Genomic DNA, 12,976 nt, shown 5'->3' on the forward strand with positions numbered 1-12,976 from the left:
AGAGGATTTGACGCTGGAGGAGCTGAGGAGTAAGCTCGCACAGATGAATCTGCCTATATCCGGTGCGAGATCAGTGCTGGTTGCCAGGTTGAACAGAGCGTGCAAACCTGGTCGATCTACTCCTAAGGATTCGAAGCGTGGCGAAGAACCAACAAACCAGCGAGATCTAAGAAGCAAGCAGAGAGCCGAACGCAGTCAAGAGGGAGAGGAAGACCTCGAGAAGCTGAGGACGAAAGAGCTGAGAGCGCGTCTCGTTAGCTTGGGGTTGAAGGTAACGGGAAGAAAATCCGAACTACGCGCGCGGCTACAGGCGGCCCTAGAAGGAGACGATGTATCGTCGGAAGAAGAGAGCTCCGACGAAAGTGAAGGCGAGGACGATAAACAAGGCGCGCGAGAATACAGGAGAGGCACGCGAGCGGTGTATCAGGACCGCGATGAGTAGCAGCAGAAGGTATGCGTCGGTTCGATGTTGAGTCTTAAAGACGTGGAAGACTCATTAGAGAAATTCAGCGGGGATGATCTGCTGAGGGTAAATCAGTGGGTGGAAGACTTCGAGGAAATGGCAGAAGTGTGGGGTTGGTCAGACGCCCACATGGTGGCCTATGCTAAGAAATTACTCGCAGGCTCCGCTCAGGCCTTCGTACGACAAAAACGATGCGCGAAGTCCTGGGCAAAGCTAAAAAAGGCGTTGAGGAATGAGTTTGAAAATGTAGTAAGCGACCAACAGATACATGGCGAGTTATCCCATAGAAAGAAGAAAGCAGATGAGAGTCTGCAACAATATATGTATCACATGTGCGGGATTGCAAAACAAGGAAGGGTTGATACGCAATCCTTGATAGACTACATTATTCAAGGCATTCCCGACGAGGTCGCGAACAAGACTGTGCTATACGGAGCCAGGAATATCGAGCAATTAAAAGAGCGTTTCAGGCGCTACGAAGCGATAAAAAGAGATATGGAGATGAGGACGAAATTTGAGGAGCCGAAGAGTAACAGGGTAAAGCCGGTGGCGAAGCTGTCCGAAACCGAGAGGAACAAGGAACCCGGTCGATCTGGAGATGCGAGGAAGACGCGATGCTACAATTGCTTCAAATGTAGGGAGTACGGACACATCGCATCAAGTTGCGACAATTTGGGTGAGCCCTCAAAAAAAGTTTACAGCGTGTTTCGGTCGTTACAAACAAGGCGTGGTAAGGATGTTAAGATGGAAAATTTCAAATTGAGCGCGTTGATAGACACCGGTAGTGAGCTGACTCTAATGCGAGCAGATCAGCATGTGAAAATCGGAGCGCCCAGATTAAGTCGGGAAATCGTTGGATTTGGCGGTGTCGGTTCCGGAAGGAATTTTACGCTCGGGAAATTTTCCACGAACATTATTATAGACAATGAGTCGTACTGTATAACCATACACGTAGTTCCAGACACAGTGATGCAACATTCGCTTATTATTGGCGCAGACTTTTTGGACACTGTTGAAATAAGTATAAAAGGGGGAGAATCTTTTATTAGTAGAATAAAGGACGAAAATCCCGATGAGTGTCCGGAAGTCCTCAAGATAGATGTAGAGACACAGGCGAGTGAGATAGATTTGTCACACGTTAAGGACATGCAACATAGGCTAAAAAGAGATTTGAAGAGAACCAAAGCATTGCTAAGAGACGCTCAAACGATGCTGGAGAGATCGAAAGGTGACTCGACGGGTAAAGCAGCTTTACGACAGCTGAAGAACCAGTTAGAAGATGCAGAATGCGCTAGAGCAGTTGCAGTTAAAGCGAAACAGGCACCGGAGCAAGAACCGAATGAGACGCAGGCTTCGTTGCAGGAAGTACTGCGGCAACGTTCCGAAGCAGAAGATCGTGTTAATGTAGCTAGTCGCGAACGAACTGAGCTACTGTCGCAATTGGAAGAAAATAAAGAAGAGTTAGCAGAAGTTTTGAAGAAGTATCGGGCAGCTGTGCAGCAAGTGTCGGAGGAACGGAGAATAGTGGCAAGACACGTGGTGATTGGTAAAGTGGACCACGAGATGGTGTCCTCGTCGGATTCTTGCGGCCAGCAGGAGGACTTAGCGAACATCACGAGGAGGAAGAATCTGGCTAAACAACAGCAACAGGATGTTGTTGATGATATTTGCGAATTTACTGAGAAGGATAGCGTTGCGGATGTGAGGGTTGTTTCAAGTTTTCGGATAGACTCGAAGAGAGTGAATGCAAGGCGAACGAAAAGACAAGGGAAGTCGCACGTGCGGAATCCCTCCAATAATATCGATATACAGAGGATGTGGATGACGAGGACGACGATGGGATTGTCGAGGACACGATGAACGTGAAGACCTTCGAAAAAGAAGAGATCATAGTCTCGGTAGATGGTAAGTTGTTAACGTCTTCCATGTACGAACCGAGCCTACGAAAATGTCACGATGCTGCCACGACGATCAAAGCCCCTGACAAGAGTGAAATGGGTAAACAAACAACGGAGAGGAAGATAGAGGAAGAGCGAAAGAGGAGCAGTAGCATCGAGGACGAACAGGCCGCGGTGTTCCAAGAGGAACGAGATCAGCTGCGTGCGGACGCAAAGAGACGGATTGAGGAGATCCAAATCCGAAACAAGCGGGCGTATAACAGGAGACGCAAGAAGGCGACAGCATACAGGACGGGAGATCTAGTGGCAATCGAGAGGATGCAGAGGGGTCCCGGGCTAAAGCTGCATCCGAAGTTTCTTGGACCGTATCGGGTGATAAAAGTCCTGCGAAATGACCGATGCATAGTGCAGCGAGAGGGGGAGCACGAAGGGCCACGTACAACTTCCACGGCAGCCGATCACATGAAATGGTGGAATGCTGACGATAGTGATGTAAGTGCGAGCGGCGATGATGAGCACATCTGAGGGCAGATGTGATTGTCAGGAAAGGCCGATTGTAATATCGTAGAATAGCTTTGATTGGAGATCGGCTGAAAATAGAAAAACCGTGTACGTCGTGTTTCTGTGGTTCGTTTACATTTAAGAGTGCCTACGTGACTAAAGGCACGTAGTTGGTAGTTCTTACATAGGTATGAGGGAAACAATAGACAACGTTAGAAGAAGGACGGTTTCGCTATCCAAAGCGAATCGAAAAGTGTGCGTGTTGCGAGAATCAGAGTTGATCGAGACGTCGAAGCATAGAGTCGTTAGAATTGAGTTGCGAGTGTTGTCGAGTGTTAGAGTTGCTAGTGAGAGAGAGAGAGAGAGAGAGAGAGAGAGAGTTACCAAATAGTTGTCAAGTTATTTGTTGTAAATACGAGCGTTGCATTTAGTTTTCCTGTTAATCAAACATCGTTTCTCTGTCTAACTAATATCTGTATTTTCAATCCATTATTAATAAATTATAATTAATCGAACAAAATTACACCTTTAATATATTCCGATATTACATTACCGTGATGTAATATTTATCATGCTTATTTTGTACGTAAAACGAATCGTTGGAATATTCCCGAAGCTAACGAAGCATTTCCCAAAAGTTAAACCGAAGAGATTAACGCGAATAGTTAAGTGAAATTTTTCCATTAACTTGCTGACCAACCGGCAAATAAAAAATCATAAAAATTGTTTCAATGTGTTGAGGTCACGCATAACTTCTTTTTTCATTGACGATTACCAAACAGGTAAAATTTCGAAATTGTACGAAGGCCACGTGACCAGATCGTATTGGAATTTGAAGTGCATGGAAAAAGACAACTCGAAGTACAAACCTTGAGCTGTACTACTCGAAGTACAAACGTGAACTAATGGATGCAGAAAAGCAATTAACGCCAAACATCCGAACAGCATCTTGGAGCCCGTCATTGTTCTGAAATAAAAGAAGTGACGAATTAAAAAGACGCAGGACTAATAATAATAAAGGAAACTTAGTTCGTATTATAAATTGAATTTACATCAGAAAAGAAGCACGATCAAGCGAAACAGATCGTAGAAATGACAAATATCATCGATATACGTTTCAGTGTAATTTCACTTTTGAAAATTATTTAGTTTAATACGATCGTATTCATCGCTCCGAAACTTTCATTGTGCTGCAATTTGTGCTGCGTCTTTTTAATTTCTCTATCTTTCTGTGTTTTCGGAAAAATTACTTGAAAGATTAAGAATTGCTTGCCTTATTTTATTTTCGATTAGTTAGGATTTGATTATTCCAGGTAAGGTTTATTATTTATAACAGGTTTTATCACTTGTTTATTATTTAGGAGTTTGTTATTTTAGGATTAGTACCTTTTAGGATTTCTTATCCTTCGAGTTTCTGTTTCAGATATCTAGGTCTATTTCAAGATGTTTTATTACATTAGGATTATTTATTCGATTAAGATAATTTAAGAGTTTCACAATGTACAAAGAAATAATCGCGTGAAATTTAGATTTATGCTTTAAACGTATTAAACACGCGGTAATTTCAATGTCTATAGCCTCGAACGTGTTCTGATTAGTTGTGTCATTGTCTGTGACATTGAAATCACAAAAATCCATTGCAAGTGTGCTGTCATGCAATGTGGATGTAATTGGGTTTTTTGGGGTTAGGTTGGGGTTAGGTTGTATCATCTGATTTGTACAGTACTATTTTAACGCAAGGACAGGAAAGTTATTATATATTTCCCGTCCATTATTTGAATCGTTGTGAAGTGTAACGAATTATATTCGATTCGAGGAGATGTTAATGAATTAGCCATTTCATATGTAATTACATGGAAATAAAAATCATTGCAAAAGTAATTGATCTAATGACAACGGAATTTCCAATATTTTTTTGTTTCGTCACCTCTTTTTCGTAATATATCTTTTATAGGTACGTGATTTATTAATCGTTCGAATGGAAATAATTATTCGTATAATATTCAAACGATTCTAGCCATAAAATAAATTAAAACGATACCTGTCAATGATATGCAATCTGCGTATGACGTCAACCTCGATCTATGCTTATACAAGAAATTTTATCAATCAATGACTAGATATACAATAATCAAATATTATAAAATTTCCTGAAAACCTTTAGGTGTTAATATCTTTAATATTTGCAAGTTATTGTTTAGCGCTAATTAGTTAGAATGTAACAAGTGGTGTACCAGAATTGAGATAATTAAGCCACACGAACAATCTTATTTAGATCTTTTTAATTTTTTAATTCTCTTTTGCTCTAATACTTCGTAAAATTAATCTTCATTAGCTACTACACTTCATAGAATAACAAGAGATAATTTTTCTTATATAACGTTTCATTCATAAAATCTATCATTAAAGTATATCTTCATAAAAATATCATTCCATACTAACGGTATATTTGGTGTCATACGAGATAACAGTTACCAGTGATGACATATGTAACTTTATAAAGATATCTCGTTTTATTATATATTAAAAGAATGTACTCATTGCTGCTATATTTCAGATGAAAAAAAGGCGGCAACGATTTTACAGTAAAATCGTTCGTTTACAACTGATTCATTTACATTTCATGATAATACTGTGCATTCTGAATATGCTATGATTTGGTTTAAAATAATAAATAGTCCATTCTTGCATACTATTGCTCCAGCTTTACTTGTATTTTCGATATTGGTATAAATAGAAAGACAATTAATGTCGTTCGAGTCTATTTTCGGATCATTTATATTACGTTTAATCCATATAGTTATCATATGAGACATAGTATCGTAAAATTTGGAAGAATAAAACGTTCGTACAGGAAGTACATTTTATAAGAACTCCAACAAATCTGCGTGTGCACCTAAAATACAAACTGATAGTGATAGTGATTGTTCATAAGTTTATATACATTATCTAATGTCAATCGAAGGTATCAATTCTTTTTCTCCATAAGAGTACTTTTTCATTTATATGTGTTCAAAAATACATGTGTTCAACCGTGAAGCATATGTCACCTACAACGAAAAAGAGTTTTCCTATACTTAATATTTCCTTTATATACCTATGAAAGTCTATTCTTCGCGTAGTATGAAATTATGAATAAATCTGGAATATTGTTCAATCTGAAAAGAAAAATAACTTATTGACATCATTCATTGATACGAGATTCAGAATGTTTGTTTTGTCTTGCAGAAAAAGAAGGCAGCCCTCCCTTTCTTTTAATGTGAAATAGAAAGCGAAAATTTGAAAACAGATTTTTTGGAAATTTACTTGCAAATATCGTTTTCAATATCGTGATTTTCTTCCCAATGGTACTGTACTTTCAAATTTTCCAGTATCCCTCTAAAAACAAAAAGTCGAACCTCGTTATTGTTAACGTAGGCATTACAAGGAAGCGAAGTATTAGAAAGCAGCTCCTTTTTATTATGGATTTCTCTATAATCATGTAAATAAGAAATTCCGGAAATTTTTTCCTCAAGAATTTAATTCTTGTGTTTTGATTGATAATTATTACACTGCATACTAACTTTTCGCATACTGTTCGCGTCTAACAGTTTCCTAATAATAACTACTTCAAAATTACATATGTTCTTGCACGAATTCAAAAGTACGTATGATACAATTACAATTGATTCTAAAATAATAATTATTTAAAGATATTAAGATACTAATTAAACGTTTCACTGTATTTCAAAATCTGGAACAACAAATTTTTATTTATAAAAAATGAAACTGTCTTTATATATTCTTTGTCATGATGCTATTTCTTATTACCGTGTCGACATTTTTTAAAATTCATTTTGTTATCTCTACGCAATAGGAAAATTCATATACTGCTTAATATTTTTTGCATATTATCCATCCACCGCATGATATCTTCTGAAAAATCAAAATATTAATGTTATATTATTACAATGCTTCTTAAATATCAATTTTTGACAAATTTGAAATCCAATATATTTTGCACAATTATTATTTATCAAAAAATTCCAAGTTAGTAACTTTCTTTTCAAATGGCAAATAACATATACTTTGACTTACCTGTAAGTTTTTGTTCCTAATCATCATTTCCTCTTATAGAACATCATTATTGTTCTTATAATTACTACCAGTGTCATAGATATTGTAGTGGCTACAACTGAATTAATAGAAAATGATAAATAACTGTGTATAACACTAACACATAATTGTGTATAACAATGACACATAACTTTTACTTACATATCTGTCGATAAGGGATTACTTACTGTGATATCCTGTTGATGTTTCTTAAGGCACTTGATTAGGTGCGATACGGTATCATTCCTTATGGTATACTGTAGATAAGTATTTTAGAAAATAACAAGAATAAATCTAAATTATTCAGAGGTTCCAGTTTCGGCTTAGACATAAATACAGGACCATTTGCAAAGAAGAAAGGGTGCGTTTCTACAGCCTCGTTATAGTAACCATGAATACCAATCTCTGAATTACTGGTTACTAAACATAAATATCCTATAAAATTTAATATATTTCTTTAATTTTTAATACATACATGAGTTAGTAGTTCTAAATTATGAATCATCCTACCTGTGATATTACGCTTTTCCTTATAATATCATCACTCGAGTGAACAACATTAAGATCATGTAAACCATGTCATCCTATCTTACTGCGAAGATACTTAGTTATGTTATCTAACATTATAAAAATATCATCAAATTCAAGTCCTTTTATTCACATCACATGGCCACGACGATCTGGTTCTTCGTTATATAATGTTCTAAAATTTGTCGTATATATAGGATGTACAAACCGTGATATCAAGGTATCAGTTCTTCCTTCCCAAGGGACAGTTTCATTAAAATTCTGATAGAATTAAAAATTAATTATTAATATTCTAACAATCATATATGTTAAATACGTTATAGTCAACGATATATACCTGAGCGAATGTAGGGGTGATTCCTTGATAATTATAAATGTCATCAGCCCACATCATTGTGCCACTTCTTTGTACTCCAGCCTCTAGATTAACAGCCTAAACAAACATACGAAATTTTATAGAAGCTGTACAAAATATAGTATATATGCGCAATATTGAAGCGTTCAAGGGGATATAAAGGTAATGTACATCACATACACGTGTACTCTCATGCAACAAAATACAATTAGATTTAATAGTATAAGCTCTTTTATTCATCATAATAGATTGGAAATTTAAGTGTCTTACGAGGGTGAGTAAAAAGTTACCCGCTCTGTCGGTGTAGAATTTATTTTAAGCAATTGTCAAAAAAGACATACATCATTTTTTGACATAATCACTCGATTTCTGTATACACTTTGTCCATTTGCCGAAGGACCTTTGTATTTTCTCATTAAAAAATGTTTTGGGCTGAGCTGCGAACCACGAATGCATCGTCGTCTTCACCTTTTCATCAGCTTTTTCGGCATCCATCTCGCACAAACTTTTTAAAATCCAAATCTGTCGTGCACTATTGCATAAGCAGAGCCGTGGCTGATTTGCAAATGATTTGCCACATTATCCAGTGTCACTCGTCTATTCCATAGAGCATAAGTTCATGAGCACGTTCAATGTTGTCATCGTGGATGTGGACGGGCGTCCAGCTGTTTTTTCATAACACTCGTGCGATCTTCTTTGAACTTTTGTGCCCATTCAAACACACTTCGTGACAAAACACTTTCTCCATAATGTGCATTAAATCTTTGATAAATATAGGCATCAAACATAACCTCCGACCACAAGAAACGAATCACAGCATCCTGCACTGTTTTCCTGCAAATCACCATTGCAAAGCGCCATTACTCGCGCAACGGTCACAAACGAATTGACGTAACACAAAGAAACCTGCGCAGCAGCACTGAACAGATATTGACGTCATACGAAGAGTGCAGATGGATCAATACGGTCGACAGAAGTTTTAACTATCTGGAGTGCGGATAAATTTTTACTGAGAGTCGTATAGGAATCTATAATCTGTAAGTACACCTTTGGCTGAATGGAAATTTCTCTTACATATAGTCAAAAATGCTGAAACTGTGTATTGAATTGGAAAGTGATAAAAAATAAGTGAAGTTTCGAGGTTGCATGTGATTGCATGAGTACACAGGACGTTTTTAGCGAATAAAAAATAATTTTGAAAGACACGAGACTTATCTTGTATTTTATGCACTCTCTGTGTCCGAATTTCCAGAAGCTCTCTATCTTATGAAGTGTTTTAGATTAGCCGGAAAATTTTGTACGTACGTACAAGAAGTATACGATCTAAGTGGAATATTCCATTATTCTCTTGATACAACAGAAACGAAATTTACAGAACTTCTCAGAAAGTTGGTTTATTATTACCAAATTTATAGAATTAATATACGTTTATCATCTTTACATACCTAAGTCGTGGAGGTTTATCGTGCGTAAAAAATTAGTGTCGTTTCAAAGTTACATTTCGTACATTTTAAGCCTATAATTTGTAACGTACAAAACAATGTAAATTTGAGCTGTTTCTTATCTCCACAATAAGAAAATCCAACTTTACGTTTTTTACACAATGATATTTATGGAACAGTAATATCATATTATTGCATCGCTTGGAGAATGAAGTCAAGGTACGATGTGACCCTAGTGTAAACGCTGGGATACCCAGCTGTGCCGCACTTATAAGCATAAGACACAATACCTATTAAATACGAGGTTAATTCATGTTGTATCAGCAGTGGTCCGCCGCGGTCAGCCTGAAAGGATCGTTAAATTTTTAATCAAAGATACTGAAATATATCGATCGAATTGTATTGAAATTATACTTATATACAGTAATAATCTTCTATTGATTTGTGTATTGAAATACTCCAATTTATAACGTACATGTTATATGTATTTTGAGCAAAACTAAGATTAGAAGGAAATTAGATTAAATACCATAACGAGGTGTGAGAAGTGGGCAAAACTATTAAATTGTGTTTATCTATTATTTTTAATGTTTAAGACGTCGATTTGATGTTAATTCGAATCGACGTGTCTTCAGATACCGTATAGTTTGTAGTAACTCTGTAACTTAATTACCGTACAAGAATCCTCTCCACCCTGAGCATGTTCGGCGCATATTATACCATCAGTGATATCAGGTGCATTAGGAAATTTGGAATAAGCTATTTTGCATTCGGCGTTCTTAATCACTGGCATTTGTACTTCCATTAATGCATTACGTCGTGGTCGTCCTACGAAGAAAATAAGAAAGATATTTAAGACTGGAACTATTTAATTTTATTATAAAATTGATATCACTTACTATATCTTAATGCTCCCGATCCAGCAACAAGGGGGTTATAGCCGACGAAGTTGCTCTTTCGTAGGGGCTCTTTCGTACAAATGGGATATACGTACCCTGAAAAATAAAAAAATAAATGAAAATGCAGGAAACGAATGACCAAAAGTATGAGAAAGAATTATACACGCTTTATGACACAATATATGTGTACAGTAAGAAATTTCAGGATATGATACTTCAGTAATACTCAATAGCATATATATATATATATATTTGAGGACTTACTCGAAAATGGCACCTCCTCCACCAATCTAAGAATGGCAATATTATGATTGTGTATGTTTTCTATTCCATCCATATGTGCACAATGTGCTGCGGTCAAAACATGCCTAGCCGATATCAGGGAACCTCCGCACTTCCATAGTGGTTTGTCTGGGTTTCGGGGATTACGAAAACCTAATGCAGCGATCCATGGCCAAGCGCCTAAAATGCAATAGTCATAGTTGTGAATATACATAATTTTTTCTCACATAACGGGTAACAACGATTATTACCTATTCGATATTCGATCATACAGCAGACGATAAGTACATACGTACAAATACTCTGAAATAGAGATTTGATAAAGACAGAAATTAAATTTTTATTCCAGTGGAATACAAATTATTAAATAATTCTATATAATTTCTATTTGAACTATACTGAACTATAAAGTTCAAACGTGTAATTTCTGCCCTAACAGTTTTTGATCTCTATCCATATTATTACTCCTATATCAATTTTTTATTTCAAGCAAAAAGATACTCTTCCTAACATGAAGTAAAAGAAAGAAATAATTCAAGTTAATAAGTAAAGTTACTACCGATAAAATCATAGCATTATTATTTAGTCTAATTGAAATGTACATTGATGTGCTGTTTAATGCCTTTAAAGTTCATTCTTTGCAGTAAATGGCTTATTATTAATCGGAAAGAAAGACATAAAACGTACCAAGTTCAGCTGGTTTACCATCGACCACCCTGGTATGAGAGACGTTGCTAAAACCACAGTATGGTGGTCGCAAAGCCTTATACTTATACACAGTTTTTATTAAAATTTCTCTCTTCTCTTTGTTTGGATCGTTCGGACAGCAAACGATCGTAACATTGCCCTGGTATCTGCACACTGATCGTCTATAAAAATCGGTGGCTGTACGGTACTGTATCTGCCATATTTCTTGCAGAGGTTTACATTTTCTGTAGTCAAGGCACCTGCCTTCTTGATTGTCCGGTGTGGTACATTCTGGATCAAACAATTTTAAAACATTTATACAGTTCAAAGATGCGTAAGAAAGCGACACCGATTACTCAACTTTCGAAGTAAAAGGCCGATCAAGTCCACCGGATTGCCCTACAGACACGTATTAATCCGTAAGAGTTAGTCATCATGTTGATAATAATTATCTAAAGAAACTTTTCACGTGAAAATATAAAATTTTAATTGATTAGATATTGTGTTAGCCATACTTAAGAAAGAAAATGAAAATGAATGAAATGAAAGAAAAGGACTACCTTCAACCTCATGTTTTAAATAAACACTTTGTCAGTTTTGCGGTAAATAAATTCTTAGGAATTCAGGACAGTTTTTAGTGAATCATTTTGTTTCGACCGTTCGCGGAGAGACGCGATCGCGAGATAGCACGTCAACGAGAGTTGTAAGTTCCCGTTACGATTAAATAATCGACGCCACGAACTGATCGATCCCCTTATTTCGATTATGATAATAAGGGTAGTTCAACGAAATTCCACAGAATTAACACAAATAAATTAATGTTTATTTCAACAACTTATTAACTAGAAAGATATAAATGGAACAAAAAAAATGTAACTGCGTTTTGGTTGATAAGTAATGCGCGACATACCACATGTGTTGACGGTTCGACATCTCGAAAAGTTCTGAACGCCTTTCGATTTTTTTCGTTTTTTTCTGGAAGGCGACCCCCACTACGTTCGGATCACGCCACATTCTTTTACTGCGAGGTAAAATACGGGCCACGAGTCGACGTTTCTGGAAGTCGCCCTGCTTAATGAACCATGCGCTTGCCACTACAATGTTTGTTTGCCGGGCAGACGCGACGATCCGTCTGCGACATTATAGTGCCGCGATCGATAGTTAAGAATATGACCTATTGTAAGCCGCATGGCGTAACATTCTCCCCCCGTTGAGAGGGGTACCGATCAAACTAGCGAGGTGTGGTTGAAGTTCCCATCTTATTTCGTCTCGGTGGCTAGTTGTTCGGGTTTCTCGAGATCGGGTTGAATTGGCAGTGGGACAAGCCTTTTGACGCCCCCGATCCAAAATGCTCTTTGCCGTCTGAACTGTAGCTGTCCGGATGACACCATCGGCGCCTGGTTGAACCTTGATAACTCGGCCCAGAGGCCAATGCATGGAGGGAACGTTGTCCTCTCTGAGGATGACGATTGTGCCCTTTTGGATGCTGTGTCCACCCCTTGCTCCATTTATTGCGGTTGGTTAGCTCGTTCAAATACTCCTTATGCCAGCGGTTCCAAAAATGTTGTTTAAGCTGTTGGATATGCTGCCATTTGGAGAGTCGGTTCGATGGAATGTCTCTGAAATCTCGATCACGTAAGCACATTAATGAATCGCCAATGAGGAAATGTCCGGGAGTGAGGGCTAGGAGATCATTTGGATCGGTGGAGATAGGAGTTAGCGGGCGGGAATTGAGGACTGCTTCTATTTCTATGATAAGAGTATTACGGTGTTAAGCTCATATGTTTCTGTTTCTCCACTCGCGCTGCGCCATAATATCCTTTGAT

The 12,976-nt window shown here is 37.3% G+C and overlaps 1 protein-coding gene and 1 long non-coding RNA gene across 2 annotated transcripts; both read right to left on the reverse strand.

The window, feature by feature from the left end:
• Positions 1 to 7,513: 7,513 nt before the first annotated feature.
• Positions 7,514 to 8,267, reverse strand: LOC126877117 (uncharacterized). Its single transcript, XR_007694761.1, has 3 exons — positions 8,131 to 8,267; positions 7,823 to 7,918; positions 7,514 to 7,746 (listed from the first exon to the last, which is right to left on the reverse strand). It is a non-coding gene; the product is annotated as an uncharacterized LOC126877117 (long non-coding RNA).
• An 895-nt stretch (positions 8,268 to 9,162) lies between these two features.
• Positions 9,163 to 12,492, reverse strand: LOC126877112 (venom serine protease Bi-VSP-like). Its single transcript, XM_050639946.1, has 6 exons — positions 12,061 to 12,492; positions 10,715 to 10,766; positions 10,446 to 10,643; positions 10,182 to 10,277; positions 9,956 to 10,110; positions 9,163 to 9,627 (listed from the first exon to the last, which is right to left on the reverse strand). The coding sequence occupies exons 2-6, from the start codon at positions 10,731 to 10,733 to the stop codon at positions 9,472 to 9,474; spliced, it is 624 nt and encodes a 207-aa protein (XP_050495903.1). The 5' UTR covers positions 10,734 to 10,766; positions 12,061 to 12,492; the 3' UTR covers positions 9,163 to 9,471.
• Positions 12,493 to 12,976: the final 484 nt, after the last annotated feature.

This window comes from Bombus huntii, unplaced genomic scaffold, assembly GCF_024542735.1.
Source record: "Bombus huntii isolate Logan2020A unplaced genomic scaffold, iyBomHunt1.1 ctg00000122.1, whole genome shotgun sequence".
Taxonomy (NCBI): domain Eukaryota; kingdom Metazoa; phylum Arthropoda; class Insecta; order Hymenoptera; family Apidae; genus Bombus; species Bombus huntii.